Source organism: Cryptotermes secundus, unplaced genomic scaffold (assembly GCF_002891405.2).
Source record: "Cryptotermes secundus unplaced genomic scaffold, Csec_1.0 scaffold41, whole genome shotgun sequence".
NCBI lineage: Eukaryota > Metazoa > Arthropoda > Insecta > Blattodea > Kalotermitidae > Cryptotermes > Cryptotermes secundus.
The window spans coordinates 173,155-191,742 of record NW_019731215.1 but is presented as its reverse complement, the minus strand read 5'-3'; the positions used below and the strand labels follow the sequence as shown (position 1 = coordinate 191,742).

General features: G+C 36.7%; 2 protein-coding genes across 12 annotated transcripts in view; one reads left to right on the top strand and one right to left on the bottom strand.

Annotated features, from left to right (window-relative positions):
- Positions 1–31: 31 nt before the first annotated feature.
- LOC111866384 (tetratricopeptide repeat protein 19 homolog, mitochondrial) lies at positions 32–9,223 on the bottom strand. 5 transcript variants are annotated; one of them, XR_002843132.2, is made up of 4 exons: positions 8,642–9,223; positions 8,119–8,381; positions 4,233–4,421; positions 590–677 (listed from the first exon to the last, which is right to left on the bottom strand). XR_002843132.2 is itself a non-coding variant. In XM_023855281.2 (3 exons), exons 1-3 carry the CDS (start codon positions 8,978–8,980, stop codon positions 164–166), a joined length of 1,116 nt encoding a protein of 371 aa, XP_023711049.1. In that variant the 5' UTR covers positions 8,981–9,204; the 3' UTR covers positions 32–163. The 5 variants fall into 5 exon arrangements, 4 of the variants coding, with proteins under 4 accessions (XP_023711049.1, XP_023711052.1, XP_023711051.1 ...); XM_023855281.2 differs by lacking the exon at positions 4,233–4,421 and having other exon boundaries at positions 32–677; positions 8,642–9,204; XM_023855284.2 differs by lacking the exon at positions 4,233–4,421 and having other exon boundaries at positions 36–677; positions 9,127–9,219.
- Positions 9,224–9,349: 126 nt separating this feature from the next.
- Positions 9,350–18,588, top strand: part of LOC111866383 (transmembrane protein 268) — a 62,327-nt gene continuing 53,088 nt past the window's right edge. For 2 of the 7 annotated variants that reach the window (XM_023855277.2, XM_033752229.1), the window contains exons 1-3: positions 9,413–10,227; positions 13,363–13,478; positions 17,039–17,272. In XM_023855277.2, the coding sequence (XP_023711045.1) occupies positions 9,681–10,227; positions 13,363–13,478; positions 17,039–17,272 (897 nt within the window). In that variant the 5' untranslated portion in view covers positions 9,413–9,680. Of the gene's footprint in view, positions 10,228–13,362; positions 13,479–17,038; positions 17,273–18,588 lie in introns of all 7 variants that reach the window. The other 5 variants (XM_023855275.2, XM_023855274.2, XM_023855279.2 and 2 more) reach the window with 5 other exon arrangements.

The following is an 18,588-nucleotide window of genomic DNA, read 5'->3' as shown; positions in this document are numbered from 1 at the left end:
ATTAAAAAAAAATGCACTTGTGTAGCCAATGATTTTATTTTAAATTCACTTTAACATTACAAGTAGCAATATACAGAACTAATATTGACTTACAATACAACTGATAAAGTTGCACACAAGAAAATTGATCTTGGGCTGATGGAAATTCCAATTTTAATGTGGACTACTGCTGTGCAGTCTTTGAGGATTTCAATTCATCTAAGCATGAACTGGCTTCTTTCAAGACTTGAGCATTGTTGTGCTCTTTAGCATTTTTCCATGCATCTTGATAAAGTTGTTTGGCTTCCTCCATCATTCCTTTCTTAGCATACATAGTCCCAAGATTAATTAAAACTGAGCCAAAATCCTCCATGTCTGGAAGCTTATTTCCAATTGTGACAGCTTGAGTCAAATAAGAAATTGCATTGTCTAAGTCATTCTGAACAAAACAGATTGTGCCAAGGTCATTTAGCAATATAACTATTTCTTCATTGTTCACACCATTTATTTGCACACACAAGTCATATGCTCTCTTGAAGTTTTCAAATGCTTCTGGCAGACGATTCACATCCACTAGAAATCTTGCATACCAATCCAGTGTCATTGCCCACAACAATAGTGTGTCATCATCATATTTTCCTTCCTCAATATTATTCTGGAGATTTGAAGCACAGAACTTAAATCCTTCTTCTGCTTTCCTGTAAATAAAACATAGTATGAATACATTTTACATGCTTTTACAATAAAAGAGCATTTTAAGTCAATTCTACATTACAATCAATGTGGTCCACTGTCATTCCTAATAAATGAATTGCTCTGGTAGCAAATCACAGCCCTCACCAGATGTAGCTCCAGTCCCCAGGGCTCTAATATTTAGATTCTGAAGGGTTTAGAGGATGATGTATAATACTCAGAATTACTGGGTTTAAGAGTTTGTCCATTATCTGGTATTCTGGAAACTAGAGAACACAGCCTTTTGGAAACTGGACCTGTTTGCTGTCCTCAGGTGAGGGGGAAGACACCTACTCTGTTGCGTCCCTTAGAAAGAGGTAATCTCATTCACTGAACAATCCATGTCAAAGCCAAAGTCACATTGCGACTGACGGTCGGTCAGTCAGTCAGTAAGTCTTTGTGTCGAGCCCCAGATTGCTGTTTCACAGTTACAGTCTCATTTTCATGGGGCGCCCTCTCTGATGAGAGGATGGGTCTGCATTTTGTATATGTTACTGGCCCTTGCCAGCACAGTCTTTTTCGGGAATGAGTCCCTTGAGATTCATGACCATATTTTACTGTCTCAGATTTGAGACTTCCCTTTTCATCATCTCCTACGACTTGCAAGGTCACAGTGGAGGTATTTGACCCTGCCTCCAAGCAGGTGACAATCCATGTATTGTATTGTATTGGAGAGGGTGGGTTTCCCCATGCACTTAGACCAACTGTTGGTCCATTGTGCGTCCCCCTATGATATTTTACCAGTCTCTATTCCCTACCGGTAGTGGTGCATACCATCAGTCCCGACTCAGCCAGCGAGTTCGGCCTCTACTGGCTCAGCAGTATCTCAATGCTTGCCCCATCTACCAGAGGCGTTAGAGACTACTGTTGGGCGGGCAGTGTCCTGAATTTGGCTCAGTGGTCCCCTTAGGACATGAGGTTCTTTTACATGCCGTAAAGCTATGACACGGGACCCACGGCTTGAAGTCCCACCCGGAGGACTTGTTCCCTGAATTTTTCCGCCCTTAAAAATTCCACGACCTCCGCCGGGTTTGAACCCGTGTACCTTGAGTCACGAAGTGGGAACGTTACCCCTAGACCACGGAGGCCGCTTGACAATCCATGTATGTACAGCTACAACTATGTATGTTGTAGAGCCATGAAGTTCCTGGAATGTGGTTTTGTCGCATCATATTACAAGGTATTCACATACACTTATGCTGATCTAAGTTGGCCCTCAAAATAGTTGCCATTGGCAGTTATGCAAGTCTGCCAACGTTGATATAGCTGTCGAAAACATTGCTGAAACATGTTGGCAGTAAATTCCCGTGCAACACTTTGCGGCCATTCCACGAACTTATTGACTGGTAGTATATAAATACCTGAGACTGGGATTTGTCAAAGGGAGGTAGCAGGAAAATATGTAATGAAAATTGTGCCTACCACTAGCACCATCTATGGAGTGAAAACTAAACACAGGACTATAAAACCTTATAGAAACCTGTGAAGAATCCATCACATGACACTGATCATCTCTGTGAGTTGGTAACCTCATTGCTGATAAGGGGGATCGAGATGGGAGAAATGTCCAGACTGGGTTGGCTGATTGGATGGGTTAACCATGCCATGGGCCTATTCCATATATTTCCTATACCTGTTCTTACTTTCAATTTCCAAAATCCTAGCTTTATCTCAGCCTATCATATAACCTTCTTCATATGTATGTTGGCCTAATTTTGATTTTTCTATATCCTCTTTCAAATTTTTGAACATTCTTGGAACTACACAGCTAGAGGTCTGCCTGTTTCACCAATGTAGCTTCTGCCACATTCACAGGGAATGCTACAGATGCCCTCTGCCATCTGTTGGAGATCTCTTTCCAGCCTGGCTTTCATGAGTGAAGTAGAAGGGTTTAATTTTGAAGATCATCCTAATGTTATATACACAGCGTGACAGTTAAGTTCCCGAACTGTGGCCATAAAAACCACACAAAAAAGATATATTAATACTATCGCTCAATATAGTCCCTGTCCAAAATCAAATGCCTGAGAAAATGCTTTTTCCCATATCGCCTTCAGTTCTCTCATCACAGTCTGGTGGATTGATGAAACGGCCCTGAATGTCATTCTTTCATTGCAGTTTTTAATTTAGGAAATTAAAAAAGTCAGCCAACACTACATCAGGGGAGTAGGGTGGATAGGATAACATGGGGATTCCTCACTTCACTAAAAGCTTGGAGACAATGCCCGAAGAATGTGTTGGTGCATTGTCATGCAGAAAAAACCAGTACCCATTTTCCTGAAACTTGGACCTAATGTGATGAACTCGAGCGATCAATCTCTTAATTACCTCTTTATAAAATTTACTGTTCACAATCTGTTTTTCTGGCATAAATCCTTGAAGAATGATAGCTTTAGCATCAAAAAAATACAGTCAACATTGTTTTCACCTGCAGTTTTTGCACTGTCACTGTTTGAGTTTTTGGTTTCTTTGGACTCAACCAAGTTGCACTGTGATATTTTGTTTCTGGATCATACATGAAACACCAACTTTCATCGCCTGTTATAGTCGTTTTTAAAACATTTCTGTTGTCATCAGTCATTTCAACAAATTCAATGACTGATGCAGCACACCGATGTTTTTGATCCAGCATCAACAAAAACTTTTTTCTTTTCTAAATCTCCCGACTAATATCTTACATACTGTCTCTCTATTGATCCATATCATTTCATTTGAATACTCAAAGTTCAATCTTTGGCCAAACACTTTTGAACAAATTCCCTCGATTCTTCTGTTCTGGAAGTTGAAGGATGGCATATCTATTCATTGTCTTGTAATGACTCTCACCCTTCTTTGAACCTTTTATGCCATCCAAAGACATTTGTTCTTGATAAACATTCTTCACTGTACTCGCTTTTCAACATCTCAAACATTTCAGTAGTTGTTTTCTTTAATTTTATACAAATGCTGTCTTTTGTTCCATTTTTAAACCAACATGACAAAAAAAAACTAATTTCACCAAAACAATTGTAATCCTCATATGCATCAACCAAACAAGCAGAAACTTGCACATCATATAAATAAACGTTCTCTCTAACTAGTCCCATTCATCCCCAATAGATGGTGTTTACAGTATTACTGTAATAGCGTCAGTTTGGGAACTTAACTGTCACAGTGTGTACACACAGCCCAAAGACTCTTCCTCTTTACATGGACGACTGCTACCCTTGGAATTAATACCTGAGTTAATGAAACCTTGGGGATATTTGTTGAGCTGAAGATCATGTTTCAGGATAATAATTTCATTAAACAGATCTTGTCATTCTTGGCTTTTCGTATGTGGTGGATCTGAAGCTGAGATATCGGCCAGTGTGGGTGGGTTGTCCACTTCCTGATAATAAGAACATCTAAAAAATGAACTGACTGACTGAATGTATTTCCATAGTGAACTTAATGGAAGGGCTTAACTATTGAGGTGGCTCAGGAAATTCTGTAACTGCTCTGGGCCATGAGGCCAGATAATGAATGTGTCATCAACATACCGGAACCACAGCGATGTTTTTGTTCTGCTGAGTCAAGAACCAGTATCTCAAAATGCCCCATGTAGGTGTCGCTAATGATGGATGACAGAGAGCTTCCCACAACCATGCCATCTTTCTGTTGGAACAACTAATCATCCACCTGAAAATATGTGGTTCTCAAATTTCCAGCAGTTCCATGATGGCTTAAACCTGCAAGACAGACCGTTCCATCAATGTGTCATCATTATGGAGCTTATTTCTGATGACTTGTAGGGCTCTGTCAACTGATGCATTAATGACAAAACCAACACCAAACTAATGAGGGTATCTAGAGATTGAAGGTTTACAGACTTCAAGAACTGTATAATGCAGCTCAAATTCTTTACAAAGGGTTCTGATTTTCCAGCAAGAGGACTGAGTATCTTGTGGAGAAAACCAGCCAGGACATGGCAAAGGGAACCAACAGAACTTGCTACAGGCCTTAGAGGAATGCCAGGTTTATGAATCTTGGGAAGACCATATAGACGCAGAGGTTTGCTGCGATATGGAGTCAGCTTATGTTTTAGATCTATGGGAAGAGCCGTTTTGAGTTAGGAAGGAGTTTCTGTACTTCTAGAATATCTGGCAATGGGCAATGTCTAAAACCCCAGTAATTCTGAGTAGAGTATTTATTTATCCATTTATTTTGAAATAAAAAGTCATTAAACTAGATTGTAAATTCAAATGGTTAATCATACTAACTTTAACACACAAGGCTGAAAGCAAATTGATCATAAAAGCAGCAGTTTTTTGATAGTCACATGTGCACAAGCAACATCTTTTCGATACCATGAGCTGCTGTACAAGTTGACATATGTTGTTTGTACTCAGATGAATGATTCTGTTCAGTGAAAAAGTGATTTTAAAGTGGAATCTACTGAACAGAAAATAAATGTGAATAGTTGCTCTTATAAAATTAATGCAAGAAAGCAATAAAAAGTAGTGAGCACAAGAAGTTTATCAAAGAATGAGAAAAACAATATTTTGTCACAGATGTAGGATCAACATAACCACCATATTCAAGGATTTCAATCTTAAATACCACTTTATTCCAAAACATTAACGAGACTGCACCCATTTATAGGGGGATGCAAGACCAAGAAAAGCCAAAGTTGGTGCTAANGGGGGGGGGGGGACAGTAGTGTTCTTATATCCCAAAACAACTTGAGAAAGTTTCTTATTGTCATGTACAGTAGCATAGCTAAGCACTACAAACCATTTTGTACAGTGACTTTGTGAAACAGTGCACATCGAATGTAGCTGAAGCAATCTGTCTGGAAAACAAAACAATAGTTTGTGATACAGTTCAGTTACTGTATATTTATATGAAATGTGAACTGTAACTTAGATGTCATTACTGAATAAGTTCACATGGAAATTATGAATGGCACAACCATTGAGAATTTTCATGAAAGACTGCCAACAGTTCTTGAACAACATGAATATCCTGGAACAAGTTCATGTCACCACAAATTGATCACAGAATGGCAGGTAAGAAACCTACACTTTCTGAAAAGGATGCAAGATGCTACACATGAAATGTGTCCTAATTGGCAAATATTATTCCCCACTATATTATTCACCAAGAGATACCAGTAATCTGCAAAATTGTTTTAAACATCAACTACCTGCCAAGAACACCTGTGAAACTTCTAAACTTCATACAACCAAGAGGTCTGAACCAAAAACAGTTCATATCGATGCTACAAGATTTGGATACTGAACAGAGACTACTACTGATATACCATACCACTCCAATTCATTCATTTCATTTATTCACCTTTCATATATCCTGTCGAGAATACATTCTCATGCAGATGTGGAGATCGTCCTAGTTACAGTCACAACTAAGAATTACAGTTTTCATTCAATAGCATACACATTTGTAATAAAATACTGATAAACATACACAATATAATAAATAAGTTAATTTTAGTAGTAAAAGTAATGGCAAACCTTATACAATTTGTACAGTTTTATACAAGTCTATTAATTAAACATTCAGTAGTTAAAACATAATGTCACTAATGTTCAATGGCTAAGTTTATCTGTATCTGTATCTTTAATTCCATACATCTTTACTGGCTACTAAAACCATCACATATAGAACATGTCACATATGCATGCATCAGTTCTAAACATACAACTAGTCACCTTAAAACTACATTCATAACATAAATTATAATTATACATAATTCAGTAATTTAACAAGCATATAGGACTCATCAACTTGACAGTAATACCCTATTGAGATCATGGCTTAAATATATAAACGTATACCAGATTATAATAAATTAATTTATACGACGTACTATCTCCATAGCATTATAAGAGGTTTAATTCATTTTGTATTTAAAATATTCATCCTATGTATAAAATGAATGGAAGTACAAAAAAATTTCAAGGCCGATTTAAATTGTTTTGTATTATGGTACAAATCCTCTATTGGAATAGGTAAACTGTTAAACACCTTAATACCAGTATAATATGTTTCCTTCTTATAAACTGACAAATGAGATGGTGGATGATGCAAATCAGATTTGGTCCTAGTATTAATATTATGCATCTCAGAATTTACTTTAAAATTATGTTTATTATTGATCACAAACAATGAAAGTGAATATATATACTGAGACTGTAGTGGTAAATTTTTTAAATTCTCCTAAATATTCTCTACATGAATGTCTCTAATCCCCACCATAATGTAATATTTCTTTTTATAGTCTAAAATGATATTGCTATAACAAGAATTTCCCCCAAATATTAGTCTGTAAGTCATGACAGAGTGAAGAAAGAAAACAATTAGCATATTCAATGATTTTTGGGACAAGAATGACTTAATTGTTCTAACAGCAAAGCAAGCTGAACTTATACAGAACTATTAGGCTTATTTTGGATTTTAGCCATCGTCTGGTATATATAAGACAAAAAACCACAATGTTTTGGAGACTGGATCTGTCTCCATCTTCAGGTGGATGGGGCAGGATAGATCTACTCAGTTGGGCCCATTAGAAAGAGCTAGTCTCAATCACTGGACCACGTTGTAGTTTTTTGTCTTACATATACCAGACAATGGATAAAGTCCAAAATAAGCCTAATAGTTCTGTACAGCATACACCATCGTCAGAATCCTTAAGTCAAGCTGAACTTAGTTTGGGGTAAAATGTATCTATACCAGTCTTCCAAGAAAATGTGATGTCCAATGTTAGACCAAGGAATTTTGTATTATAAATATTAGCTATTTTCTTGTTCCCATGCTTTATATTTAAATCGATTAAGGAACTAGTCTTAGTTATAAATTGCATAAATTTAGGTAAAGTCTTCAAGAGTGTGTGTGGAACTTAAAAGAAGAAATGCTGGCATTTGTGCAACATCAACATTTACACCAAATAATAGAAAACCAGGACACACCATCACCTGTCACATAACTTTGGTGAGTACTGTTTACATATCATATAATACAGAAATATTGAGTCCCTAAAAATACTTATTTCCACATTGGCATATGACATCCTAGTCCAGCAAAACATATGAAACCACTCATTAAACTCTTTAACAATGAAGTTCACTCTCCTCTGGTCTACAGTGTTTCTCATGCTGTGGACAAAGTCACTGTGGTGTCAGGTGGATGAAAAAGTTTCCTGTGCTTCTCTTACAGCATACAGAAGAGGCAGAATATTACATGATGTTACACGGTCTTCATGCAAATGAAAGCAGGTATGTGCCACCAAAATACTGTTATCTGAATTACTGTTATACTTTCAATGACAAATACAGTAATTTCTGCAAAGCTAGTCATTCTAGAAAACAAGCTTATTTTCTGTCCATCCATATACATTAAGTGAACAGAATGTAGTGTAGTATATACCTGGTATCCTTTTGAATTCTGTAAATATTTGCAAGTTTGAGACTTATATGAATCAGTTTGTTGTCTGTTTTAGGTGTACCTGTAGACAACAAACGCTGCATTACACTAACAAACAATTTTTCTGCTTTTTCATGTTCTCCTTGTTCATATGCCAGATTTGCAAGCAGATCGTAGATATGGGTAACAGCAACATAATTTTGTTGTTCCTGAGCCAATTTTAAAGCAACATGAAACATCTGTTCTGCTTTTTTAAATTCTCCTTTCTGCAACAAAAATTTTACAAAATTAAAATATATACCAACATTAAGGAATCATCATAGATGTAATTAGAAAATGGTGACCTATCTGTCTTATTTTGTTTTCTTAGTCTATCATCAAGGCCTTAGCGATCTACTATCATTATCAACCAGCTGAAGTTCGCACTTCTGCATCTGTTTCCAAACTGCTATCCTTATAGATACCCAACAGATTAGCCAGCGCTGGTGTGAAATGTAGCATCATTACACAATATGGATATTCACACCTGTGTAAGTAGAATGCCCCTCTTCATAGTAGTAATTAGTTCAGGTTCTTCTGTTGGATCAACCTTTTTCAGGCCAAATAAATTAAAAATCCCTGCTGACACAAACAACAGTCTACTGTTCAATGAACTCCAATCTTTGTTGTAGCGTGTGGCACCTCTGGAGGTTATATTGTTTTGGTAGCACATACGATTCGAATTACAACTGATGCGATTTATGACTGATATGCAATTACGTTTAACTACACTTAATTTGAAATAACTGAATTTCCCCACATCCTTACCAAAACCATTTATAGTTTTTGACACATATTTTCCCAAATTCCTTATATAAAATGACATGTTTAGATCTCAAAATCTCAATCTGCTAGCAGCGTAACGAACGGTCACTAATTACCAACACACGAATACGTACAATTTTAGATTTAACACATAGCTGTTACCGGCAGTTCGTAAACATTCACCACACAGCTGTAATTGACTGTTACCTGCTGTTACGTAAACATTGATGTTTGACTATTACAACTACACACATGATATGCCCATAAAATGAACATGCATAGTTAGCATAGTTAGCGATAGTTAGTCTTCATCATAGCGAGTCAACCATCGCGATCGATCGCGATGTTTTCTGCAGTCTCGGGTGGTCTGTGAACCGACGTTGTTTAAGTAGCTGTGACCAGTGGTACAAAACACAATTGAACACATACATTGTAATAACACTACTTCAGTTTTGACTCAAACACATGAAACCAGCATCGAGTGGAAGAATGTACTTCCGTCGCGAACAAGAAACAAGAACAATTGAGAAATAGGTAGTGAAAATATATGTGTTGGATGCAAGAGGCGCAAGAAAGCCCGATAAAGAAATTGGAGATGTTAAGTGATTAATTTAAGAACTATATCGTATGAAATAAGTATATGTTTGCGCGTTTGATTGGTCACATGTCGGGTTAGTGATTAGTTGTACATACGTCAGGAGGAGCTGCATGTACCATTTAAGAAAGACTGTAATTCTGTTGCTTTTGCATAGGGTACAAGCATGACCTCCAATAATGCCGCTGAAGACTCTGTGAGAAGTGATGGCAGTCAGTCAAGTAGTTGGGTTCGTTTTGAAGAGGATGATGGTGTTAAACGCACTACCCAAAATAAGGAAACACCACTAAATCAAACACAGCCAATAGCTGCAGCAATACAGAATGCAGATGAGTACAGTGGTGCTGTTATCAAACCAGAATTGGTCCATATGAATGTTAACCGAAATGCCAGTCGTTCTGTATCTCCAGATAAGCCAGAAGCTTCAAGTAATAAAGAAACAGCAGTACCTTCCAGCATCCCACAGCAGTACAGTGGTGCAGTCAAAAATACGGAGTCAGCACAGCACAATCTGGAGCACAGCAGCTTAAATTGGTCTGTGGGGGAGGACCAACAGCGATCAGAATCAACTCCTTCAACTACTGCACCCAACAAACCCCAGGATGCAAGAATAGGCATGTGGAATGTAGATCTAAGGGATACAAATAATGGTAGACCTGCTCCAAGTACCAGAATTTCAACTCTTGGGAACTCTGTGGTCAGACAAGGCTTTGGTAAGCTGAAAAAAAATATTACATATGTAAATTGCAGTAAAGTGCACTTCTGATTTATGTCTTGGAAGTGTTAAGATATTCATCTTACAAAAGAAAATTGTTAGAATAATGGCTGGTGTTAAACCAAGAGAATCATGTAAAAATATCTTCAAGAGGCTAGAGATCTTAACTCTCCCATGTGAATACATATTCTCCTTAATGGTCTTCATTGTAAAAAACCAAGAATTTTTTCCAACCAATTCTACAATACACAGTGTCAACACAAGGAATAAAAATCAGCTTCACAGACCAGTTGCCAGCCTCTCTTGTTTCCAGAAGAGTGCATATTATACTGGCATTAAAATCTTCAACAATCTACCACCAAATATCACAACTCTTATAGATAAACAGGGACAATTTAAAGTAGCACTAAAGAGATACTTAATTACACACTCCTTTTACTCTGTTGAGGAATTTATGCTTCCAAACAACATAAAGTGTATGTAATGTTTTCTCTTGTTTGGAACACAGGAAAAAAAAAATCTAGTATATGTTAATGTATGGATTTATGATGGATATTTTACTACTTTTGTGAAATCCTTACTATTTATGTGAAATTGAATTGTGCATGTATATATGTATTGTATGATTTTTGACAAATTCCACATCCGGTAGGTCATCTGACTAACTCATGGATCTATGGAATGCTATGTATGTATGTATGTATGTATGTATGTAACATATGCCGATTATAGCAGATGCTATATATATGTTTGCTTTTGTGGTCAAGAGAATGTTCAAGGTAGACTAATTGTATCCTATATCTCTTCTGTTTTGCTCCATAAACTGTTGAACAGCTGTCATGAAGTAAGTGTATGGATTATGTTCTTGCCATCCTATCGTGAACCATGTTGCTACTGTTATGATCTGTGCAGTAAGGTCATACATTAGTCATGTAATTCTTGTATCAGAATGACGTATGAAATACATATTAGAACAGTGTGTGTTGATATCTTGTACCTATGTGAAAATTGGGTCTGCAGTTATACTAAGGAAACTACTCCAGGTTCGTTACTGGAGGAATTAAACACAAGTGTGTATTGAAGAGAAAATGGATGATGTCAGTGTTGTGCTTAAGTGCTCTCTTTGGAAATTTTTCAGGCATCATGCACTAAAGTTCAGCATTTCAAATTTCAAGTTGACATTTTCCTATCAAGAACTTAAATGCATGAATCTAAGCTTTCTGCATAGGTACCAGTAATGCATTTATGTCAGTAGACAGCATTTCAAACATCTGCTGTGACCTGGGTAAATGTTATTTGTAATATGTTAGGGTATATGTATGCCCATTCTGCTAGTAGTCTGTATTGACAGGAAATGCATCTGACTCTTCCACCTGAGCCATCACTCATTTGCGTGAGTCTAAAAGAATTTCACTGTATATGTACATTTCTAAAATTCTGTTATTAGTGATTTCACAAAACAACTAGGGGCATGGAGATGGCTCTTCAGTCATTCAGTTCCCTTTAGATTTACTCAGTGTTTTCAATGTTTCTGAAAGAACCATTGTTTAGAGTCCATGAGTTTGCAAAATCATATTTTCATTTATGAAAATATAAATTTATGAACAGAATTCTCTCACATTTTTATGGACTCAGGTCTGTTCTGTGATGCCTTATGCAGTGTGATCATCTTAGAGTTTTCCACAAATTGGTGGGCTTCTCAGGTAGAAGAGATAAACACCTTTCTGTCAGGTTGATGTGTGAAGCTAAAAACCAAAGAGCATGTTCACATTACAGTTCCTCTTCAGTTTGGCCTCAAATTGTTGAGCGGCTACTGTCAGTGTATGTGTTAAGTGTCAGAGCACTTAGAAATCGCAAGCTGTATGTTGTTATTCCTGTGGTATTTGAGTATATTTTACTTTTTCCATGTCTTGAGTTACACACTGCAACAATATGTAGTGTGTAAGTAAGGTAACAAGAGTCATTCCATGTCAAAAACAACACAGAAAAGAGACATTTCAAACTTGACCCCATCAGAATGGAATGATTTCTTTGTGGGATTCTAGTCCCTTTGGAGAAAACTATTCCTGCAAAATCTCAAAACCAATAAAATGCTTTTTCAGTGATCAGTTACACTAATATATTCAGCACAATTATGTTTTTAAGATCTTCAAAGATTACCTTTGACCTTATATTTCTCAGAATATAGCATTTTTCAATTTCTGGTGTTTCAGATAATATGCACACAATATTTAAAGAAACCATAATACTGCATTTCTCATTCAAAACAATCAGCATACTGTGCATAAGAGTTTATCTCTAGGTCCCTAATACAACATATTGTTGACATTCATAACACTGGATTCTTGTTTAAGAAAATTACCCTGAATAAGGATATTCACTGAAATTCCTTAAGCCATAATCCAGTTTTCCCTTGGTAAAAATAATTCTCGTGTATTTATGTTTTATGCCATTTCTTTTTATGTTTTCTTCAGTGCTGTAATCAGACAGTTACAGGTTATAAATGATCCACATTCCTCAGAAGTTGTAATGAAGTCTTGCTCATGAATTGTGAATGACTTACTGCCAGTTTCAACTGCTGTAAGCTACACTTCCATACTGGTCTGTGCAAGCAATAATCTGTGCAGCACTACAATAGAGGATCTCATATCAGGAGATCTGAATGCAGTTAAAAAAGTAGGACTGCCAGCATACTGGAGAAAGTGCAAGCAGTATGGTGGGTTAGCTGTTAGTAACTGAGTGCATTTATCTTTTCTCATCCAAGGGCATATGGGTACTTATATTGTTTATATTGTTCATATTGCCTTTAGAAATCCTAGAGGAGGAAATGAACATGCCATTTATGATTACTGGGTTTCTGGATGCCAGTATTCTGAGTGGAACACAGTGTTTTGGAAATTGGAGCGGTCTTCATTCTCAGGAAAAAATGGGGAGACCCATCATCAATGGTATCATTAGGATGATCTTATCTTTGTAACTGGAAACATTATGTTCTACTCAGAATGCCAGATGATGGACAAGTCCAGGAATCCAGTAATCCTAAGTGTAGTATGTTGTCAGAATTCTTTATGCTTGATTTATACCATTTGTATTTGCCATCGTATGCTTCATGCTTAATTTTTTATTCCTTTAGCAAATGGCGATATTGTTGTGACACTGCTTCCTGTTAATACGAGATGGCCTTGGATCACCCCTGCACAGTTCCGTCCTGAACTTGTACCAGAGGAGCTTATGGCACAGGGACTTACGGTATATAACAAAATTAACTTTTTATTTTATTTCATATGTTGCTGAGATAAACTTGTAATAGTTTTGGTGCCCCAAGTAGTGGTACTGTGTTTGAATTTGTATTGAGTAAGAGGACTGTAGCTTTTCTGAAGCATACATTTCTAAAGTAATTATGTCTTGTTAAAAAATTTGCATAAAGAACTTATAGTTTTCCTCTTACGTACTGGATTGAATTAGCTTTGGTATATGTCCAATACTGGAATTTGGTGTTAGTGGTGTTGAACCTTTGGGCTCTATTTTCAGAAAGGTTGGCTGATAGGTTGGTTGATTTATGAAGGGTTANATAGAAAGATGAAACCCTAATCTATGTACTCCTGAAAAGAAAATTGGAATATCTTTCCTCGTTTTGTCAGCAACGTCCTTCAAAGCTAACACTGCGCAGGTCGGTGAACTGCACAGATGTCGGTGGCATACAATTATTTAAAGGGTCGGTGCAGTACACGGATGTCGGTGCGGAAGGGTTAATTGAGGGAGGGGGGGGGTTGCAAAGTGGGCTGTCAAGTCTTCCCTTCTGCCGTCTTTTTGCATCATCTGTACCATTAATCTAGTCATCTCTTTCTTTTTCCTGAGTGATTCCCTTCACATGCTGAATGGCTACCAGATAATCTCATATTCATATTGATTTTTGCCACATGTGTGTGTATACCACAGCAGTTCTTATTTTGCTCCTCTTTTAGGATTATTTTGTACTTAGTATTTTAGGTCTACTCACTCACTCACTCACTCACTCATTGATGGAGCTGAGCCCTTCGTGAGAAGCTGCCAATTGTGCAGTTGCTCAAGAACTTCCTAGCATTTTATGGAACCTGAAGGTTCATTACCATGTTCACAAGATCTCTGCACGGGTCCCTATCCTGAACCAGATCAATCCAATCCATACCCATCTCTCTAAGATCCAGTTTAATATTGTCCACCTATCTATGCCTTGGTCTTCCCAGTTGTCTCTTCCCATCTGGCTCTCCCACCAATATCCCATATGCATTTCTCTTCTCCCCCATTCATGCTACATGCCCTGTCCATCTCATCCTCATTGACTTGATCATTCTACTTATACTTGGAGAATAGTATAAGTTATGAAGCTCCTTATTATTCAGTTTTCTCCAACCTCCTGTCACTTCATCTCTCTTCTGTCCAAATGTTCTCCTAAATCAATAAATAATGGAGCAAGGATGGTCTTATTTGCCGATGATACTAGTATAATCATTAATAGTATTAATCAGACAGAATTTGAAGATACTGTAAACAAAATATTTCAAAGTATAAATGAGTGGTTTACTTCTAATCTTTTATCTTTAAGTGAAGAAAAGACCCAATTCATGCAGTTTGTAACGAAGGCCAATACACTACATGAATTAAATATAATGAACGGAAATAAGAAAATAACTAATATGTATAATACTAAATTCCACAGATTAATACTGGATAATACTCTCTCATGGAAGGTTCATATAGACTTAATTGTATCTAAGCTAAGCTCAGCCTGCTATGTAATAAGAATAATAAAGCCTCTCCTGTCCCAGGAAGAAGTAAGAATGGTATACTATGCTTATTTTCATTCGATCATGACCTATGGGATAATATTTTGGGGAAATACTTGTCATAGTGACTTAATTTTTAGATTACAAAAGAAAGCTATAAGAATAATTAAGGGGATTACAAGTAGAGAGTCATGTAGGAAACATTTTAGAGAACTAAAAATACTAACACTAAAATCACAATATATTTATTCACTCTCTTCATTTGTGATCAGTAATAGACATTATTTTGAAACAAACTCTGTCATTCACAATGTTAATACTAGGGCAAAACATGATTTACATCAACCGCTATCTCAACTGACAGTTTTTCAGAAGGTGGCCTATTATGCGGGAATAAAGGTGTTTAATGTCTTACCAGCCACAGTAAAGGAGATATCTCAAAATGCTGAACAATTTAAATTCGTATTAAAAAATTTTTTATTTCTTCACTCATTTTATACCATGGACGAATACCTTAACTATAAGTATTAAATGTAATATTATATTATATTTTCAAGATACAAGATTTAAATCGTAATTGCAATATGACTGAATCTGGAACCAATTTTAATGAATTGTGAATAAAATAAATGTTTTATTTTGTATCTATTAGTACTATAAGTTGTTTGTATATTATGGGACCTTGTCCTCAAAGATATTTTAGATACTTTAAATTGTATTGATGAAATTTAAGTTAAGTAGGTGGCATTATCATGTGTTTTGCGTGTTTACAATTACTGCTGTGATGGTGAATTGTTATTATGTATATGAGGTTTTCTGTTATAACGTGGTTCTCTGGATGTTTTTAAACTAACATTTGTATATTTGTACTTTCTGTATTCTGTTATGACACTGTCCTTATGGACACTTAAACTATATGGACGTGTTCTATATCTGAGGCAATATCGCCAAATGTAGATCTTGTGAACAAATAAAAAATGAATGAATGAATATACACCCTCAGTCTATGTTCCTGCAGAACAGAGTACTCTGCACTGTTGGAAAACCTGACAGGTACAGACCAGTCTATGAATTGCATGTTGCATTCAAACTTCCATACGTGTATGACTATAACAACATTGTGCAGCACACAGGCAGGAGTAATCGTAAACCATGTAAATCTGAATGTACATGGTACTGGACAAGGAAAAGCCAGGCATGGACAGTATAAGAGGCTTAAACTTGGCAGCTGTCAGGCCTGTGACCATTCAGCTGACTGACTGCAATTTTAGGGTAGTTACATAAGTTGAGGCATAACCTGCTGCACAAGCCTGCATTGACAGAAAATCTCTTTATATCTTGTATAAATATTACTTAGTATAGTTCAGTGACAAAGGATGCACAGAGGCCATAGTGACCTGAATGCTGTTACAGCATGGATATGCTTGTGCTGAAATTATGCTGCTACAAACATAGCATCTGTGTAGAAAAACTGACCCCTATTTCAGCTAACAGCAGGCCCCATTTTGAAATACATACATGTCTGAGAGATAATAAAAATCTTGGTTAAGGATCTCAAGGAGACTGAACAAAAATGACTTTGCCAGCTTAAAATTAATTGACCAAATGGTCAACCCCTTGGTTAGGTGCAAGACAGCTGCCAGCCAGTAGCAACAAAGCAGAGAACATTTTTGGGATGTGTTAGTAGCAACAACTGGTGAAGACACAACAGACTTAAAAGACTTAGAGGATGCATAGTGAATTGTAAACTGTGTGCATTAGCAGTAGTGCTATAATTCTTTGCAGTTACAATTTGTAAGTGTGCCAGTTACTGTTAGTCCATTACTGGCTTCCCATTTGTATGTGCAGTACTCACAGTTTCTTTGTTTTCATTGGACCACATCGTTATTCTTATAAGAATGTGAAATTGTGTCACTTGCTTCTGTTTAGAGATCAGTGAGGAAAAATTTGTATATGTGGTGACGCTGTATAGTTCAAGTATGAGGTGTTTAGTGTACTGAATTGGTGGAAGAAATTGATGTGAATGTTTGTTTCCTTTGGCAGCTTACTGTTGAAGACTATGTACATGTTATGGAAATTTTAACCAATGACGTGCGTTTCAATGTCTACAATGTTTGCTACAAGCGCATCCTTGTGGCTTGGATCTTCACTGCATTCATTGTACTGCTTGGACTTCTGTTCTCTGGCGTAACAGGACTCACATTATTTGGACTGGGAGTCATGTGGCTTGTCCTGAATGCAGCAGCCATATTTTTATGTATGTGGATCAAGATCAAGGTGTGTATCATGTAATTTAGCAACTACTTCCTTAAAATAAATGTTGTCTCTTCATGTTAATAATTCCAGTCAAGTGCAACTAACTATTGAAGGTTTAGTAGGCTGTTTATTTAAAATTGAATAATACAACAGAGATGTCTTATTAAAGTTTGAAGCAGGGAGTGTTGAAAATGAAATGTTTGGCACATTGTACCATTGTCATTGTACATTGAACATCTTGTAATACATACATGCACTACATGCAACAGAAAATCAGCCTTTAAGTGTTGGTCAAATTGAATTGTGGCAGGCCTGGAAGACTGTCTTCACCACCTGAATCTGTTCATTGGCAAGGAAATGGTTAGAACATCCAGTTACTTCTTTCTCCTTATCTATCTCTTCAGTACTGAAAAGTCATAAAGATGAGCATATTTGATCATTAAAATTTTGGGAAGGTTTTGGTCATGAGGCTTGATAATTCATTTGTTCCAAAAGTTCTACTTACTCCAGTGTTGTGCGTCAGCCAGTCTGGATGACTACAGAATCTTTAGTTCACTTTCGTTGCTGTTTGTATTAGTCTCCAGAACTTAAATGTTGATTTCAGAAATACTGGTGATTTTTACATTTCTGAACCATAGAATTGGGGTTTAAAACATGTCCTCTACATAGAATGTGTAGAATAGCTGTTTCAGAGCTTAAACCTTCACAGATTCAGTTTCGTATACTGAACAGATGGCATAATTGAATTTACAAGTCTATTTATGCAAGATGATACTCATTTGTATAGCGTCACTATGCAGTAGACTGATTATAAGCCTATCGTATGGGCATTGCATTTATAAGACAGCATAAAGAATGCTATCTCCATCCATCATTGACTTGCACATATTAATTTTAAATAGTTACTATAGGATTCTGACGATGGTGTATAACACACTGATATGTTGGGTTTTTGGACTTTATCCATCGTCCTGGTTTTTAAGATAACAAATAAAAACACGACGTTTCGGAAACTGGATCTGTTTCCGTCCTCAGGTGAAGGAAAACACCTATTCAGTTGGGTCCCTTAGAAAGAGCTAGCCTCAATCACTGGACAAACCGATGTCACAAAACATGAAGATTATAAAAACCTGAGACCAGGCTAAGTCCATGAGAGCTAATAAGAAAAATATTCATAACAAATTGTAGCAAACACTTACAAGCAACACTTACACTTTATAATCTTCATGTTTTGTGACATCGGTTTGTCCAGTGATTGAGGCTAGCTCTTTCTAAGGGACCCAACTGAATAGGTGTTTTCCTTCACCTGAGGACGGAAACAGATCCAGTTTCCGAAA